Source organism: Artibeus jamaicensis, unplaced genomic scaffold, assembly GCF_021234435.1.
Source record: "Artibeus jamaicensis isolate MK-2021 breed Jamaican fruit bat unplaced genomic scaffold, CSHL_Jam_final contig_466, whole genome shotgun sequence".
Classification (NCBI taxonomy): domain Eukaryota; kingdom Metazoa; phylum Chordata; class Mammalia; order Chiroptera; family Phyllostomidae; genus Artibeus; species Artibeus jamaicensis.
In genome coordinates, this window is record NW_026521844.1 from 19,206,342 (window position 1) to 19,219,580 (window position 13,239).

The 13,239-nt window shown below is 38.0% G+C and overlaps 2 protein-coding genes across 5 annotated transcripts in view; both read right to left on the reverse strand.

Annotated features, from left to right (window-relative positions):
* TRPC1 (transient receptor potential cation channel subfamily C member 1) overlaps positions 1 to 2,862 on the reverse strand; it is a 70,319-nt gene extending 67,457 nt beyond the window's left edge. Inside the window, exon 1 of one of the 3 annotated variants that reach the window (XM_053667273.1) lies at positions 2,258 to 2,524. In XM_053667273.1, the coding sequence (XP_053523248.1) occupies positions 2,258 to 2,432 (175 nt within the window). In that variant the 5' untranslated portion in view covers positions 2,433 to 2,524. Of the gene's footprint in view, positions 1 to 2,257 lie in introns of all 3 variants that reach the window. The other 2 variants (XM_053667276.1, XM_053667274.1) reach the window with 2 other exon arrangements.
* Positions 2,863 to 5,913: 3,051 nt separating this feature from the next.
* PLS1 (plastin 1) overlaps positions 5,914 to 13,239 on the reverse strand; it is a 95,962-nt gene continuing 88,636 nt past the window's right edge. For both annotated transcript variants that reach the window (XM_037153426.2, XM_037153427.2), the window contains exons 15-16: positions 7,830 to 7,954; positions 5,914 to 7,577 (exon numbers count right to left, since the gene is read on the reverse strand). In XM_037153426.2, coding sequence (XP_037009321.2) covers positions 7,442 to 7,577; positions 7,830 to 7,954 — 261 coding nt within the window. In that variant the 3' untranslated portion in view covers positions 5,914 to 7,441. The remainder of the gene's footprint in view (positions 7,578 to 7,829; positions 7,955 to 13,239) is intronic.

A 13,239-nucleotide genomic window follows, 5' to 3' on the forward strand; every position in this document is an offset into this window, starting at 1 on the left:
ATGGCATAATCAAAATATATTTTAAAAAAGAAAAAGAATAAAATAAAATAATTAAAAAAACAAAAAGTTAAAAAAGATACTGCTATAATTCATATCTATTTTTTTCTATGTAAAAGTATACCGTAGTGTAAGAAATAAGCCATTTTTCCCAATCTAACTCAAGATCTCATTTTACCATTCCTGAAACAGAAAATACCTATTTATTCTATGGGGGGAAAAGCATGCATAATTACAAAAGCCAAATCTCTCCAAGGATCTTGATGATGTTATAAAATGGGAAACTGACAGAGGATGCCAAGCTATTTCAACTGGCACTACTGGATTGGCTACAAAACTGTCATATATTGAAACTCTCTTTGAGATATGTCATACAATAATCTTAAATATACATATCACACAGGTACTTAAACCATATTACTCAGTTTGACAGGCATTTTAAATTCCCTTTCTTGACAAACTTTCTGTTTGCTTTAAAATAACTGCAGCTCAGTAATCTGGGGAAAATGCACCAGTGATTTACTCCTTCTAGTACAACACAATCTCTTCCCTCCCCCTCTCAGGGAATTTGTTTAGGGGAAAGAACTAATACAATCCACTCCAGTGATAATGAACAATTTTATATAACACACAGGCAATTATTTTTGTGAGGTTATAGATATATAGTCTATGCTTCTTTACACTTCCAAGACTGACTATTCAAAGTTGTGTCCATGGTGGACTTTAACAAATATTTTCATAATATAATACTATAAGAACATAAAGGTGGCTGACATAGGTGGACTTTATATGTCAATTGTTTGCAAAAGGTTGTATAAATAAAATCCTATTACAAAAGCAGTAAGAGAAGTTAGAGAGATTGTTAGTTATTTTAAAAAAAGCACTCACACACATACAAATAATCCTCTGTAGATAATCATTTCACAGTGTAAGCTGCCCTTTGTGTTTATGTCCTAGAAGTCTGCCTGATGCTACACATAGTGTTCCTAAGTGAGCAGGAGCCATTGTAAGATGTGAAGATTAATAAAGGGAAACTTCATTTGACATGGTGTCAGGAAGCTAGAAAGGGGTGCTCACATGCAGTACCAGCAGGGGTCAAGTTAGAGGAGAGATTACTGACCAATTACAGACCTCAACAGATAAATGCTCAACAGGAAAGAATCACCAATGGTAGGCCCCAATCTGAAAGATACACATTGCCTCTCCTACAAGAAATCCACCATCCTGTCCACTCAGCGAATGAAAAACCATCATTACCCTTAACTCTAGCTTTTCTCCAATTAACTTCTGTTCAGAACTACCCTTCCCAACTTTTCTCTTCTCCATAAAATAACTTTCCTCTTGTTTGATTGTTGGACTTGACAATGGCTTTTACTGTAGCTTGCTTGTCCTGAATTGTAATTCTTTATTGTTCCCCAATAAACCCATTTTTGCCAGTAAAATAACTTTTATTTTTAAGGTCAACAAAGGCAATCTGAATAGGTTTAGAAAAAGAAATTTTACAGCACTTTTTTACACAGAGGAAATAGTAGTCATAGGGGAACACGTTTCCCATCCCTTTTATTATATGCGACAAAAGAGAAAGCAAGCTCAAGTGAACAGACTTTATAGGGCCATAAAAGTGATGGACCTCTTGTTTTGTTTTGTTTTTAAGAAAAACATATTCTACATTTTTGCCCTGTAATTATTTTGCATGACCTTTATTTCTCAAAGAAGGTTCAGGAACGATAAACCATCCTCCCTAATAAAAAAGCACAGAGTTGTTCTGTAAATTTGGAGAAAGTCTGGGACTATTTCCCCTGTCCAGCCTTGGTCTCCACTTAAGATACTGATACACCTAATTCCGGTCCACAGTCACTGAACACCACGGCACTGGGTGGCTCAACTTAAATACTGTAATACAAGCAAGATTTTAATAAAAAGGAAAAAAAACAGGTGAGAGCCCATATACACGAGGCACCTTAAGCAAGGTCATGGAATTTTCTTACTAGACAAACCCTTTGGGCTTCCAAACAGAAAGGACGGGAGTCCCCAACCAAAAGGAGACCAGGTCACTCGGGTGGTCGGTAGCAGAGGTAGGGTCCTCTCCCACACACCACCATCGAAACACAGGGCGTCACCAAAGGAGACCCCGGCCAGCTGCAGGTGTGCGGGGGGAGGGGGGAAAAGAGGGAGGAGCGGCCCCAAGTGGAGGCTGCGAAGAGGATAAGGGTGTGGAAAGCAAGGACGTCCGGAGCAGAGGAAGGGGCTGAGGTCTCACCCTTGTCGCACGCCAGCAAGAACAGCTTCTCATTCAGAGTGTTTTCCTCCTTCACCTCCCGCACATCCTTTAGCGCCATCACCTCCTTCAGCGACGAAGAGGAGGATGGGGAAGAAAGCAAGGAGGAGGAGGAGGCGCCCGAGGGATCCGTGCTCGGATACAGGGCCGCCATCATCGCGTCCCAGGCAGGGGGCAGGCCAGCAGACGGGGGCGCAGCGCATTCCAACCCCAGTCCCACCCCAGGGCTGGAAAAGGGATGGGTCGTTCCCAGGGCTGCCTCTGGGCGCGGCCCGTCGGCCCCGAAGGGCGTCGCGTCCTCCGGGAGCCAGCACTCGCCCTCCACCGACAACCCCAGGTTGGTGGCCGCGCTTGCACGGCCTCGGGGCCAGCGCCCCCTTCCCAGCCGCCTGCGCCCCGGCCGAGCGGGTCCTCGCCGGTCCGGGGACGACAGAGTGGCGGGCGCCAGGGCGGCAGCTGAGCGCGGGGCCGTGCCAGGAGCCGCAGGGGCCGCACGGTGGCGGCCCGGTCCAGGCAGAGGACGGGAGAGCAGTGGGTGACAAGCTCCAAGAAGTGACTGTGAACGTCGAGGTCCAGATCTGTGAGAACCTCAGGCGGAGCTGCGTCCCCGGAGAGATGCTCGAGACTCTCCTCACGTCATCTTCCGCTACGCGTCGGCTGTGACACTGGGCGGAGCCTGCAGTGGGGTGGGCGGTAGGCAGGGCCTGCCGATGGGGCGTGGCCTCGGCTGCCCCGCCCTGCCCCGCCCTGCTCCTAGATGCTGCCCAGTGCCAGACAGCTGCCTCCTAGAAGGAGGCGCACAACCCGGACTTCTCTCTGAGCCCAAGAGATCTCCCAGCTGTTCCCTGCAGCACAGTAGTAAATACGCAGCGGTGTGGCTCGTTGAGTCGCTGACGAGGTACGGTCAGTTGAACCCGCTTGTGGAATTGTCAGATTTCACATTCCTGTGTCCTCTGCCTTGCCAACAGGCCAGAAGTGTTTGGTGTACTTATACTGGGCTAGACACCGCATTTCTTAAGACTCCTGTTTTAACAACTCGTTTGTGATTAGAACCACTCGTAGCATTCCTGATGCCATACATTTACTTGCATGTAACTCAGGGCTATTGACATGTAACCATGGGCAAGCACTTTTTTAGGATCCACTCTGCATCACAGCCCTTCAGTGGTTTCATCTTCACATTTATAAATCTAATTTTAAAAGATGAGTACTATTTAGGCAAAAGCTAACTGAAGCACAGATATGCTACTTCCTTGAATAATTTATTTTCTTACTCAAGCTTTTATCTAAAGCTGATTCCTCCACCTTTAAAACCTGGGGGGTGGGGGTGTCCTGGAAATTATTTGGCTTGAATAATTAATTCTGCTTCCTGCAACCAACCATACAAAAATTGTACCTTCAAGGCTTCAGGTTTGTAAAGCAACACATAAATTTACTTCCAAGAATCTTGTATTTGAGTGAAATACATCTTGTTCTGTTCAGATTGGGTTGTTCCATCCTGTCCCTACCAACACCAACTCCCAAATTCCTTATCTTTCTCACCATTCAAACTCTTCTTTAGATCTCCTCTAAGAGGCCTTGGTAGACAGGATTGCCCACCTTTCCAAACATTTTCATGAGTTTACTTCAAAATAGTAGATTATCTATTGAATCATTTTAGCCTTTTAAAAAAATCTGTAATAGGTCATATATGTCCCCCATTCCATAATGTCAGTTCCAAGTTTGTGTCTTTGCTGGAATGTCAAATTGCTCATTTTAAGTTTTTGGCCAGTGAATGCAGTGCTACATATTTTGGTTTATGTGTGTGAGCTCATACAGTAAAACTTTTACTCAGCAGAACCACTCTAACCAAGCCCCATCCAAAAATTTGAGGGTTTGAAGGTAAAAATTCAGATGGCACAGAGCTATACATATCACTTTTAAGTCTACGCAAGCTTCTCGGTTTAGTTAAGTCCCATAGAACTTCGTGTTACTGGGTTTACTTCTTAAATTCATGAGAATTAAACCCTTTGTTACTGGATGAACTTACGAAGCATTCCAAAGTATTAGAGGGGTTTTCTTCCTTCAAAGTAAGCCTGTGCTGCAAGTGCATCCTGTTACTCAGAAGTCTCGGAATCAACTCAAATGCAGAGGATTCTCTTGTGCTTCTCTGGCACATTCTTTATCTAGCACAAAGTGGGAGTATTTTAACATCCCCTACATGATGTTTATTTTGCATCTGTGATGTGGAGACCAATGACGGAGTTATAATGAATGATGGAATGCAAGATTCAGAAGTAGCACATTACTCAGAGCAACTTACCAAAGTATACAAAAGAAGAGCGATCTCCAATTCCAGTTGAGAGAAAACCCAGATTCTGATCTACTCCTATAAATAACAGACTGTCTACATCTCCAAACTCCCTACCTCTCCTTCACTACTACTAGGCCAATTTGCCCAGTTCTTTTCCTAAAATGCCTACAAGCCTCTTCCAGTTTCAGAGCCTTTCACTTGTTCCCTCTGCTGAACACTTACACCTAGCTCCTCATCATTCATATGGTCCAAAAATCACATCCTTAGACAGACCTTCCCTGACCACCCAAACTAAAATAATCTTCACCCCAGTTCCCAAGTCAGTCTCTATCACATTACTGTTTGTTTTTCCCACTGTTTTTTTCACTGCCTAAAATTCCCATTTGTTTACCATGTCTCTCTTCCCATGGACATAAGATTCATGAAATCATGAAACTATTTTTTTCTCTGCTGGATCTCCACATGCTAACATCATACCTGGTTCGCAAAGACAAATTTATGTTATTGAATTGGCTGATTCAACAAAATTACTTCAGCACAAACTAAATGTGTAATAATATGCATTTGGTCTTTACTAAAATTGTTCGTGTTAAAAGACCAGAGAACTGCCCTGGCCTGGTAACTCAGCTGGTTGGAACATGGTACCATATACCAAGAGGTTGCAGGTTCCATCCCCAGTTGGGGTGCATGTGGGAGGTAACTGACAGATGTTTCTCTCTCACTCCTTTCTTTAAAATCAATAACCACATCCTCAGGTGAGAATTTTCTTAAAAAAGACCATAGAACCACTTTTCTCCCTAACTATTTTGCCATGTATAATGTGCACATTTTTGTCCAAATTTTGGAGGGAAATATAAGGATGTGCATTATACATGGGTAGTACTAATTCTGTATCTGTTATGTGTTAAAAGTGTAACTCTAGAAGGCAAAAATTTCTCATACCATGATGTGTTCAGAAATAAATGCTAAAATTCCTTTCTAATACAAAAAGCAACTATCTAAATATAAATAAATAAATAATTGAATTAAAACAAAAGATTTTTATCCTGAAAGTTTGGGCCAAAAACATGGGTGCACATTATACATGGCAAAATACAACAATATAATTTTTTGTTTTAATAATTAGTTTAACAATTAGTTTTATTAACTAGTAATTAGGAATTTTGTTTTACTAATTATTTTGGTTTTTCTTTTCTGGAAAATTACCTTGTGAAAGATAAATTTTCACAGTTGTTATATTTTTCTTTAAATGAAATAAATACACATTTGTACATACACAGAGTTTTTATTAAATATACATTGTGAGAAAAAGAACACACTAAAGTGTTAAATTTCACATAAATCAGATAACTTAATAAATATAATGGTGAAACGATGAGAAGGAAAAATATGATTTAAATAATTTCACAAAAGAGCAGGAATATATCTTAATTGTCTTATAAGAAAACAATCATCAAAATATAAAAGGAAAGGAAATCTCTCTTGTAGAAGAATATATTTCATAGTCCCACCTGTTGCTAACTTCAGTTAAAAATTCTATTCTAAACACATGAGCAGTTCCACTCGTATTGAAATATACCTTTTAATGAGTGGTAAAAAGGAGAGTTAGACCTCTCATTCACACTCACACGAAGTGACAGCTTTTTTGATGCACAGCAGTTTCACTGGCACTAATAGTGGAAGATGAATGAAGTGGACTTCTGAATTCAATTGTTAGCAAAGAATCTCTCTACTGCTAAAAAATAGACAAAAATAGGTCTCAGGTAACACACGCATTAACCAAACATTGCCATCTTGTAGGAGGCTGTGGAAAAAAACAAGTGAAAATACTCTATTTTAAATAGTAGCTTTCTGCTAAGGAAATTCAGTGGGCATGTTCTAAGTTATTTGGGGCTTCAGTATAAATCAAAATTAGCATCTGTGATACGAAGCTAACATTATAGTGTCAACACATCTTGAAATTATCTAGCCAATGTTTGGCTATAAATATTTGGAAGAAGTCAGTCAAAAAATATATGCACATCAAAAATGAGTACTTCTAAAAGAAATTTTCATGTACCAAATATCTACAAACTGAAAAGTATACATGGGGTGGGGGTCACAATAAATAATTGGCTGACTTACCAACTACACATGCTGTTTAAGAAAACCCAGGTAATTCAGGTGAAAAAAAATATGTATACACACATTTCTCTAGTGACATCCTACCAACATATATGTGCTGCCTGTCATACCCAGCTTGCATATGTAAAGTATCAATGCAGTTAAAATTATGTTTTAACTAAAAAAGCTCTGGCTTCTTACATAAGAGAATGAACTTTGGGGTTTATTCGGGAGTTAGTACTCATGAGTAAAATATTTAATATTAAAGGAAATACTTGTCACTTAAAAGTTTTAGATAATACAGAAATTTACAGAAAAGTTGAAGTTTTAAACCACTGCACATAGAGGGAAAAAAACAGGGATTAAACTGAATTATGACTTTGAATACTTTTATAATCAAAATTAATAGATACACACACAAATCAAAACACAGTAGGACTTGCAAAAATTGTATTGGTCTATTTTAAACCATGAAAAAGAAGAAATTAGTCTTGTTCTACTGAGACTTTCAAGAAATGAGATTAATTTTATTATGAAATATCACTTTGATGATGAACATATTCCACTATCAGTATCTACTAGTAAAGTAATTGTGTTATCCAAAAAGGTCAACAAACTCTAGTATGAACAGGATATTGAACTCATTAGTGAATTTTACAACTGTTTTGAGCATACAAATAATCTCTGGTTTTATACCCACTACATTTCAGAAATCTGTAAACTGTGAGGCATTCAATATGTTTAATGTGGCAGGAAATCATATTTAATGTCTATTTTATTCTGTTCAGTCCTTTCCCCATTAAGCAGGCAAACACCGTCATAACCATCCTTGGTTTCACCTCCACGAGGTCATCAGGTAAGGCATATATCCGGGCACCGATCTTTCGAGCAACTGAAATGGCATATCTTGAAAAGACAAGAAAGATATCATGGTATGTTAATCTACTGTGTTTTCACTTAATATATGTTAACAAAAGAACAAAATATCTTGATAAGATTTAACTTCACAAAAAAGGTTACGTTTTTATGAGTCTTACATCATATTTCCTACACAAAGTGTACTTAAAAACGTGAATTTTAAGAACATAGTACCCTTACCTGTAAGGATTTAAGAAATTAAAAAGTCGCTATGTTCTAACATAAACCATAAAAGCTTACTTAGCATTGTTTAGCTTGTCTTCATCAGAAAGGTGTTCTCTCCTTATCATTTCTTGACGAACTGCGTTTGGTGCAATGGCATCTATTAAATCTAGGACAGGTAAACTAGTGCTAATAGATTTGTCCTAAAAAATAAAGAATACACGAATATTCACATCAGGCTAGAAGGTCATAACCACATAACCGAGAGCAATTTATAAATTTTCTTTATACTTATTCAGATTTTCTGCAACCAGCACAAATCACAAACCATTCAAAATATACTTCTGCCATAGTGGGGTGGCTCAGTTGGTTAAAAGGTCATCCCATATACCAAAGGTTTGTGGGCTTGATTCCTGGTCAGGGCATATACCTAGGTTTCAAGTTTAATCCCTGGTTGGGGCGTGTATGGGAGATAACCAATCAATGTTTTGTTTGCTTTCCTTCCTTCCTTCCTTCCTTCCTTCCTTCCTTCCTTCCTTCCTTCCTTCCTTCCTTCCTTCCTTCCTTCCTTCCTTCCTTCCTTCCTCCTTCCTTTCTTCTGCTCTCTCCCCATCTCCCCCATCTCTCTAAAATCAATAAGCATATTTTAAAATTAATGAATAAATTAATCAGCCTCACAGTTGTCTTCAAAGGGCTGAATGTAATTTCAACTCCTTAACGGTTAAGGAGTAGTTACATTTATACAGTCCTAAAATTATTATGGCCCTTTGAAGGCAACCACAAGGCTGATGTGGCCCCTGGTGAAAGTGAGTTTGACACCCCTGGTCTAGGTCATGAATTCTGAGGGTGGGGTGATCAAGTTACTCTTCTTATGTATACAGATGACATTCAGTAACATCTATGTTGTTAAAATTTCTGGGGGGGGGGGAGAAGTATTTAGGAAGAAAATGTCTAAAAAGACTTCTTGGGTGAACAATAATGAAAAAAAGTTTTAAAAACACTGGTCTAAGCCACATAGAGTCTAAGCCACATTGATTTAATTCGGGCCTGATTTAATTTAATATGGGGCCCTTCCTATTCAGGAAGAGTAGGAAAAGCCAGCAATTCCTCCTCTTAGATGTGAACAACAGGATAAAACCTGTTATTGCAAGCGATCCTGTAACCAAGAGGAGAACCAGCTTTAGGGTGAAGTTGGCAGTTTAGATGGCAAAGCAGAGATGGACAGAAACCTGAGTCCTGAATGACATACTTCAGTAACTAGCTCAGCCAACCCTGAAGTCTGTCTATCCTACGCCTCTGGATTTCTGCTATTGTTCTGTAACTTTTCTTTTGGCTTAAACCACTTTAAATTAAGTTTCTGTTACTTGAAGGCAAAACACTCTTTCCTAATTATTACAATGGAAATGTCACAAGATTCCTATGAATACTAAGATAATATAAGTGAAATGATCCAGTACAGTTCCTAGCCAAATGTTGTTCTTAATTAATATTTGATAAAACACTGAAATAGAGTAATAGGTTGCTCTCTTGGGGCCATGATCTATGAGTCACCTCATTGATTAATTTTAGAAAAATTTATATTCTTCATTTTCAGGAATGTTCATTACATGAAACATTCGAGGGGGGTAGAAATAGAGAGTTACAAATAATTAGGGTCTTTCAGTCTGTCCCATGCTGCTAATTGGGATTTGTTTTTTTGGCATTTCACAGGTGTTTTTCCAATGCGTAGTCTGCAGACCACCTACATGAAAATCATCTGAGGTGCTTGTTAAAAGCATAAATTTATCCCTATGCTCAAGTTCATGAGTCTGTGGATGGGGCTAAGAATTCGCATTTTTAATAAGCTTTCTAGATGTACACCATTATATTTTCTAAAATTAAACTTAACATCAATGTAACTATAATAAATTTATAATTTCTATGTGCTCGCTTTTCGTGGTGATTTAAAAACATAAAAGTGTCTTAATTGTGCTATATTCTGAATATTTATTGGCATATTTGTGAGAGTTTTTTTAAGTTTGGGGAAAATTATCCATTTGTTTTATTTTGTTTCTCAGCTTTGCTGAGGTCAAACTGACAAAGTTGTGAGATATTTAAAGTGTATGTCTTGCTGTTATGCGTTGTAAAAGGATTCCTCCCATCTAGTTAATCAACACATCCATCACCTCCTATACTGACATATTTATGTTTATATGTATGATGAAAACATGTAAGTTCTACTCTCTTAGCAAATTTCAACTATACAATATAGTGTTAACTACAGTCACCATTTTATACATTAGATCCTCAGATTTTATTAATCTTATAGCTGAAAGTTTACACCCTTTGTACTATTTGAAATATTTCTTCATTTAAATATAGGAAGCAAGGATTTTTTTCCACCTATTTCCTTGTGATTCATTTTAGGAAAAACTTTATTGAGTTGAATGAAAACTTAAGTTTTAAAGATTATTTGAGACCCCTTATTTCCTATTTCCAAGAAAACAGGCCTATCTTCCAAGTCCTCTGATTTGTATATTATCAGTGAGAGACACTTTACTTTTGCAAAGGAGTAGGGGTTATAGTGAAACCCTTAGTTTCATATATAAATGTATTTTCGTCATTTTCCTTCCACATTCCTTCACTTACTCATAAAGAAACTACTTAAATAAAATGAATTTGTTGAATCTTAAAGACAACTAGCCTACAGTTAGGCTAGATTTTTCAAGATAATGAATTATACCATCTCTTTTTTTCTTAACTTGATATGCATTCCCATTAGAACATTCCATTCCATTATTCTTCCTGTCATTTCTGAAAGTCAAAGTGGGGGGAAATGATGTGGCTGCCGGAGTTTCCTGAAAAGCCTGCAGGAACCCTCGGCATGTGATGCCCTTTAACTTACTGGCAGTACCTTTAACACACTCAATAAGCTTAGGAAGCCCCACTTACTGAGCCCCTAATATGTGCCACGTACTACTGAGCACTTTATACTTGTTAACTTATTTAGTCTGACAACAAACTCAGAAGATAGGTACTATTAATATCTCCATTTTAAGTAAGGGAAAACTGAGGCACAGAGAAATTATTAATTTTCCCAAGGTCACAAAGCTACTAAATGATAAGCAACAAATAAATTCAGCTTTATTCATCCAGAGATGTAGATCAGCTGCTAGTATAAGCTGCTAAGATTTCTACATAATATACACCCTTCTTGTGTGCTTACTGCTTCACTTAGCTGATTTCTATAGTTATTACTGACACCCCATAAGATTCCAGTTTTCTTATTTGCCTCCTTCCCTGAAGAGTAAGCTCTTTGAGGGCGTTATGTAGCTACTGTGACTAACAAAGCACCTGACACAGGGTAAGCTTTGAATACAGAGGATGGCAAAAGTAGGTTTACAGTTGTTTGGATAGAAAAAGACATGCAGGTTATGATTATTACAGTAGATTTATTAACTCAGAAGAATGTCACAATGCAGCTGCCTACTTTTGATCACGCTTACATTTATAGAATGAATGAGCAATATGCCACACAGCTAATAAGAGGCTGAACCGAAGCCATATCCAGGGCCACGAATGCTTTGCTTGGTTTTTCATCCTGCAGTTAAACATATCTGGGTGTGAAGTCCAGCTATTCTGTCTGCTTCATGGATATATGATGGTGGACAAGTTACTTAATTTCTCTAGTGCTCATCTTTTTGCTTATAGAATTGAGGGGAAAAAAGAAACAATAATGTGAAAATGCTTAGCACAGTGACACATAACACTCAATAAATGGCAATTGTGATTATTATTATTGGCTGATACACCACCTACCTATATTCTTGGTGAGGAAACTTAACAGTAAAAGGGTAAATTTGTCTTTTCTAAAATTTCTAGGTATATAGCACTGCCTTAATTATGATTAATAGGTTCTTACTAGTACCATTTATAGCTTTCAAATATACATAATGCCTTCTTACACTTGGAAAAAACCTCCCACCCCCAACTGTATTTCAGCATTCACTGCCACATTTCTTGACTATTTATATTCTCCAAAGATTTTATTATCAAGCACCTACTAAATGCCAAGTGCTTTTGCAGTATGTTTTAGCCACCTCACTTTTAAGTTAAACCATACTCTCAAGGCTACTTTTCTTGGTGAGTTCTCTCCCTTAAATGTACTCCCATTTTTCAACTATCCCTTCTATTCAACTGATCACCAAGTCTTGTATTCCCAGTTTTGTATCTCCTTCCATCCAAAGCCTCACTTCCTGAAAATTACCAAATGCAACAAGTGTGAAACTGAATCCATCTTCATTCTAGAAGGCAGCTGCATCTCATGAAAATCATATTTTTGTTAACCTGTTTTCCATTTACCCAGGCTCCAAATCAAGAGTTTTTACTCCTCTCTTTCCTGTGCTTCCCTAAATAAAGCAGCCAAATCCTACTTCTTTTACAACAGCAAATAACTCTTCGTTCTTAACATTCTCAGTGCTTGCCCCTGACTCCAGATCCTTCACTTCACACCTTGACTCTCAGCCTCAGCTTCTATGCACTGTCCTTGGATTTCAACCATTCTTCCTCCAACACATCCTGCTTACCACATCGAGAACAGTATTCCTAAAACAGTCACTCTCCCTGCATGACTGACCTTACCAACATCCTGTGTTGAGGCCAGATTACTCCAAAATATTAGCCCAGGCAGTATCTTGCATTATATCCCTTAGGAACCACGCTCTAGCCAAAGTATTTCTTCTGACCTTCTTGGACTTGCCTTTATTCAAGACAGACCCCTTGTAGCCTGTAACACCCCTCTTGTTCTCCACAAATTCAAATCCCTCCTCCTCTCTATGGTGCTTAAATCAAATTCAACTTTATCACTCTCCACAAACTCAAATTCCTCCTCTCTATGGTACTCAAGTCCAATTGAACTCTTTCTATCCCTCTTTACTTCACTTGGACCATTCACTTGGAAATGATCAACTGGATTTATCCACAGTATCAGTTGCATTAATTCTTTGATATTTATCATTTATTTTACAGTATAGTTAGTTTCCTTCTCAGTTATACAAATTTGTCTTTCAAATAAATGGTGAACCCTTTGAGGGCCAAGTTAATTTTTTAGATTCTCTGTCTTCTTCTTTGCTTAGAAATGTGGCTAATAGTAAAAGCTCAATAAATATGTATTAATTTATTCCTAAATATTTTCTGATTGTATTTGATTTAATTATACACATGCTTAAAATTTTTCACAAATATACAAACAAGTATAATTCAATAAAGCAATTTTAAGAACTGCCAGAGAATTTTGTATTTTCCCTTTCCTATTGTACATTTTTAAGTTGTGTTTTACGTCTAAAATATGTAAAGACATAGACATATCGCAGACTGATATGTTCATATTTTTTAGTAAGCAACATTAAAAACTCTATCATCAGTTCCTTCCACGATGTTAAAGAAAAAACACACTCGAACTAGGACTCAGGCAACATATCTGCCAACCTCCAGATGTCTTGTTAAAACA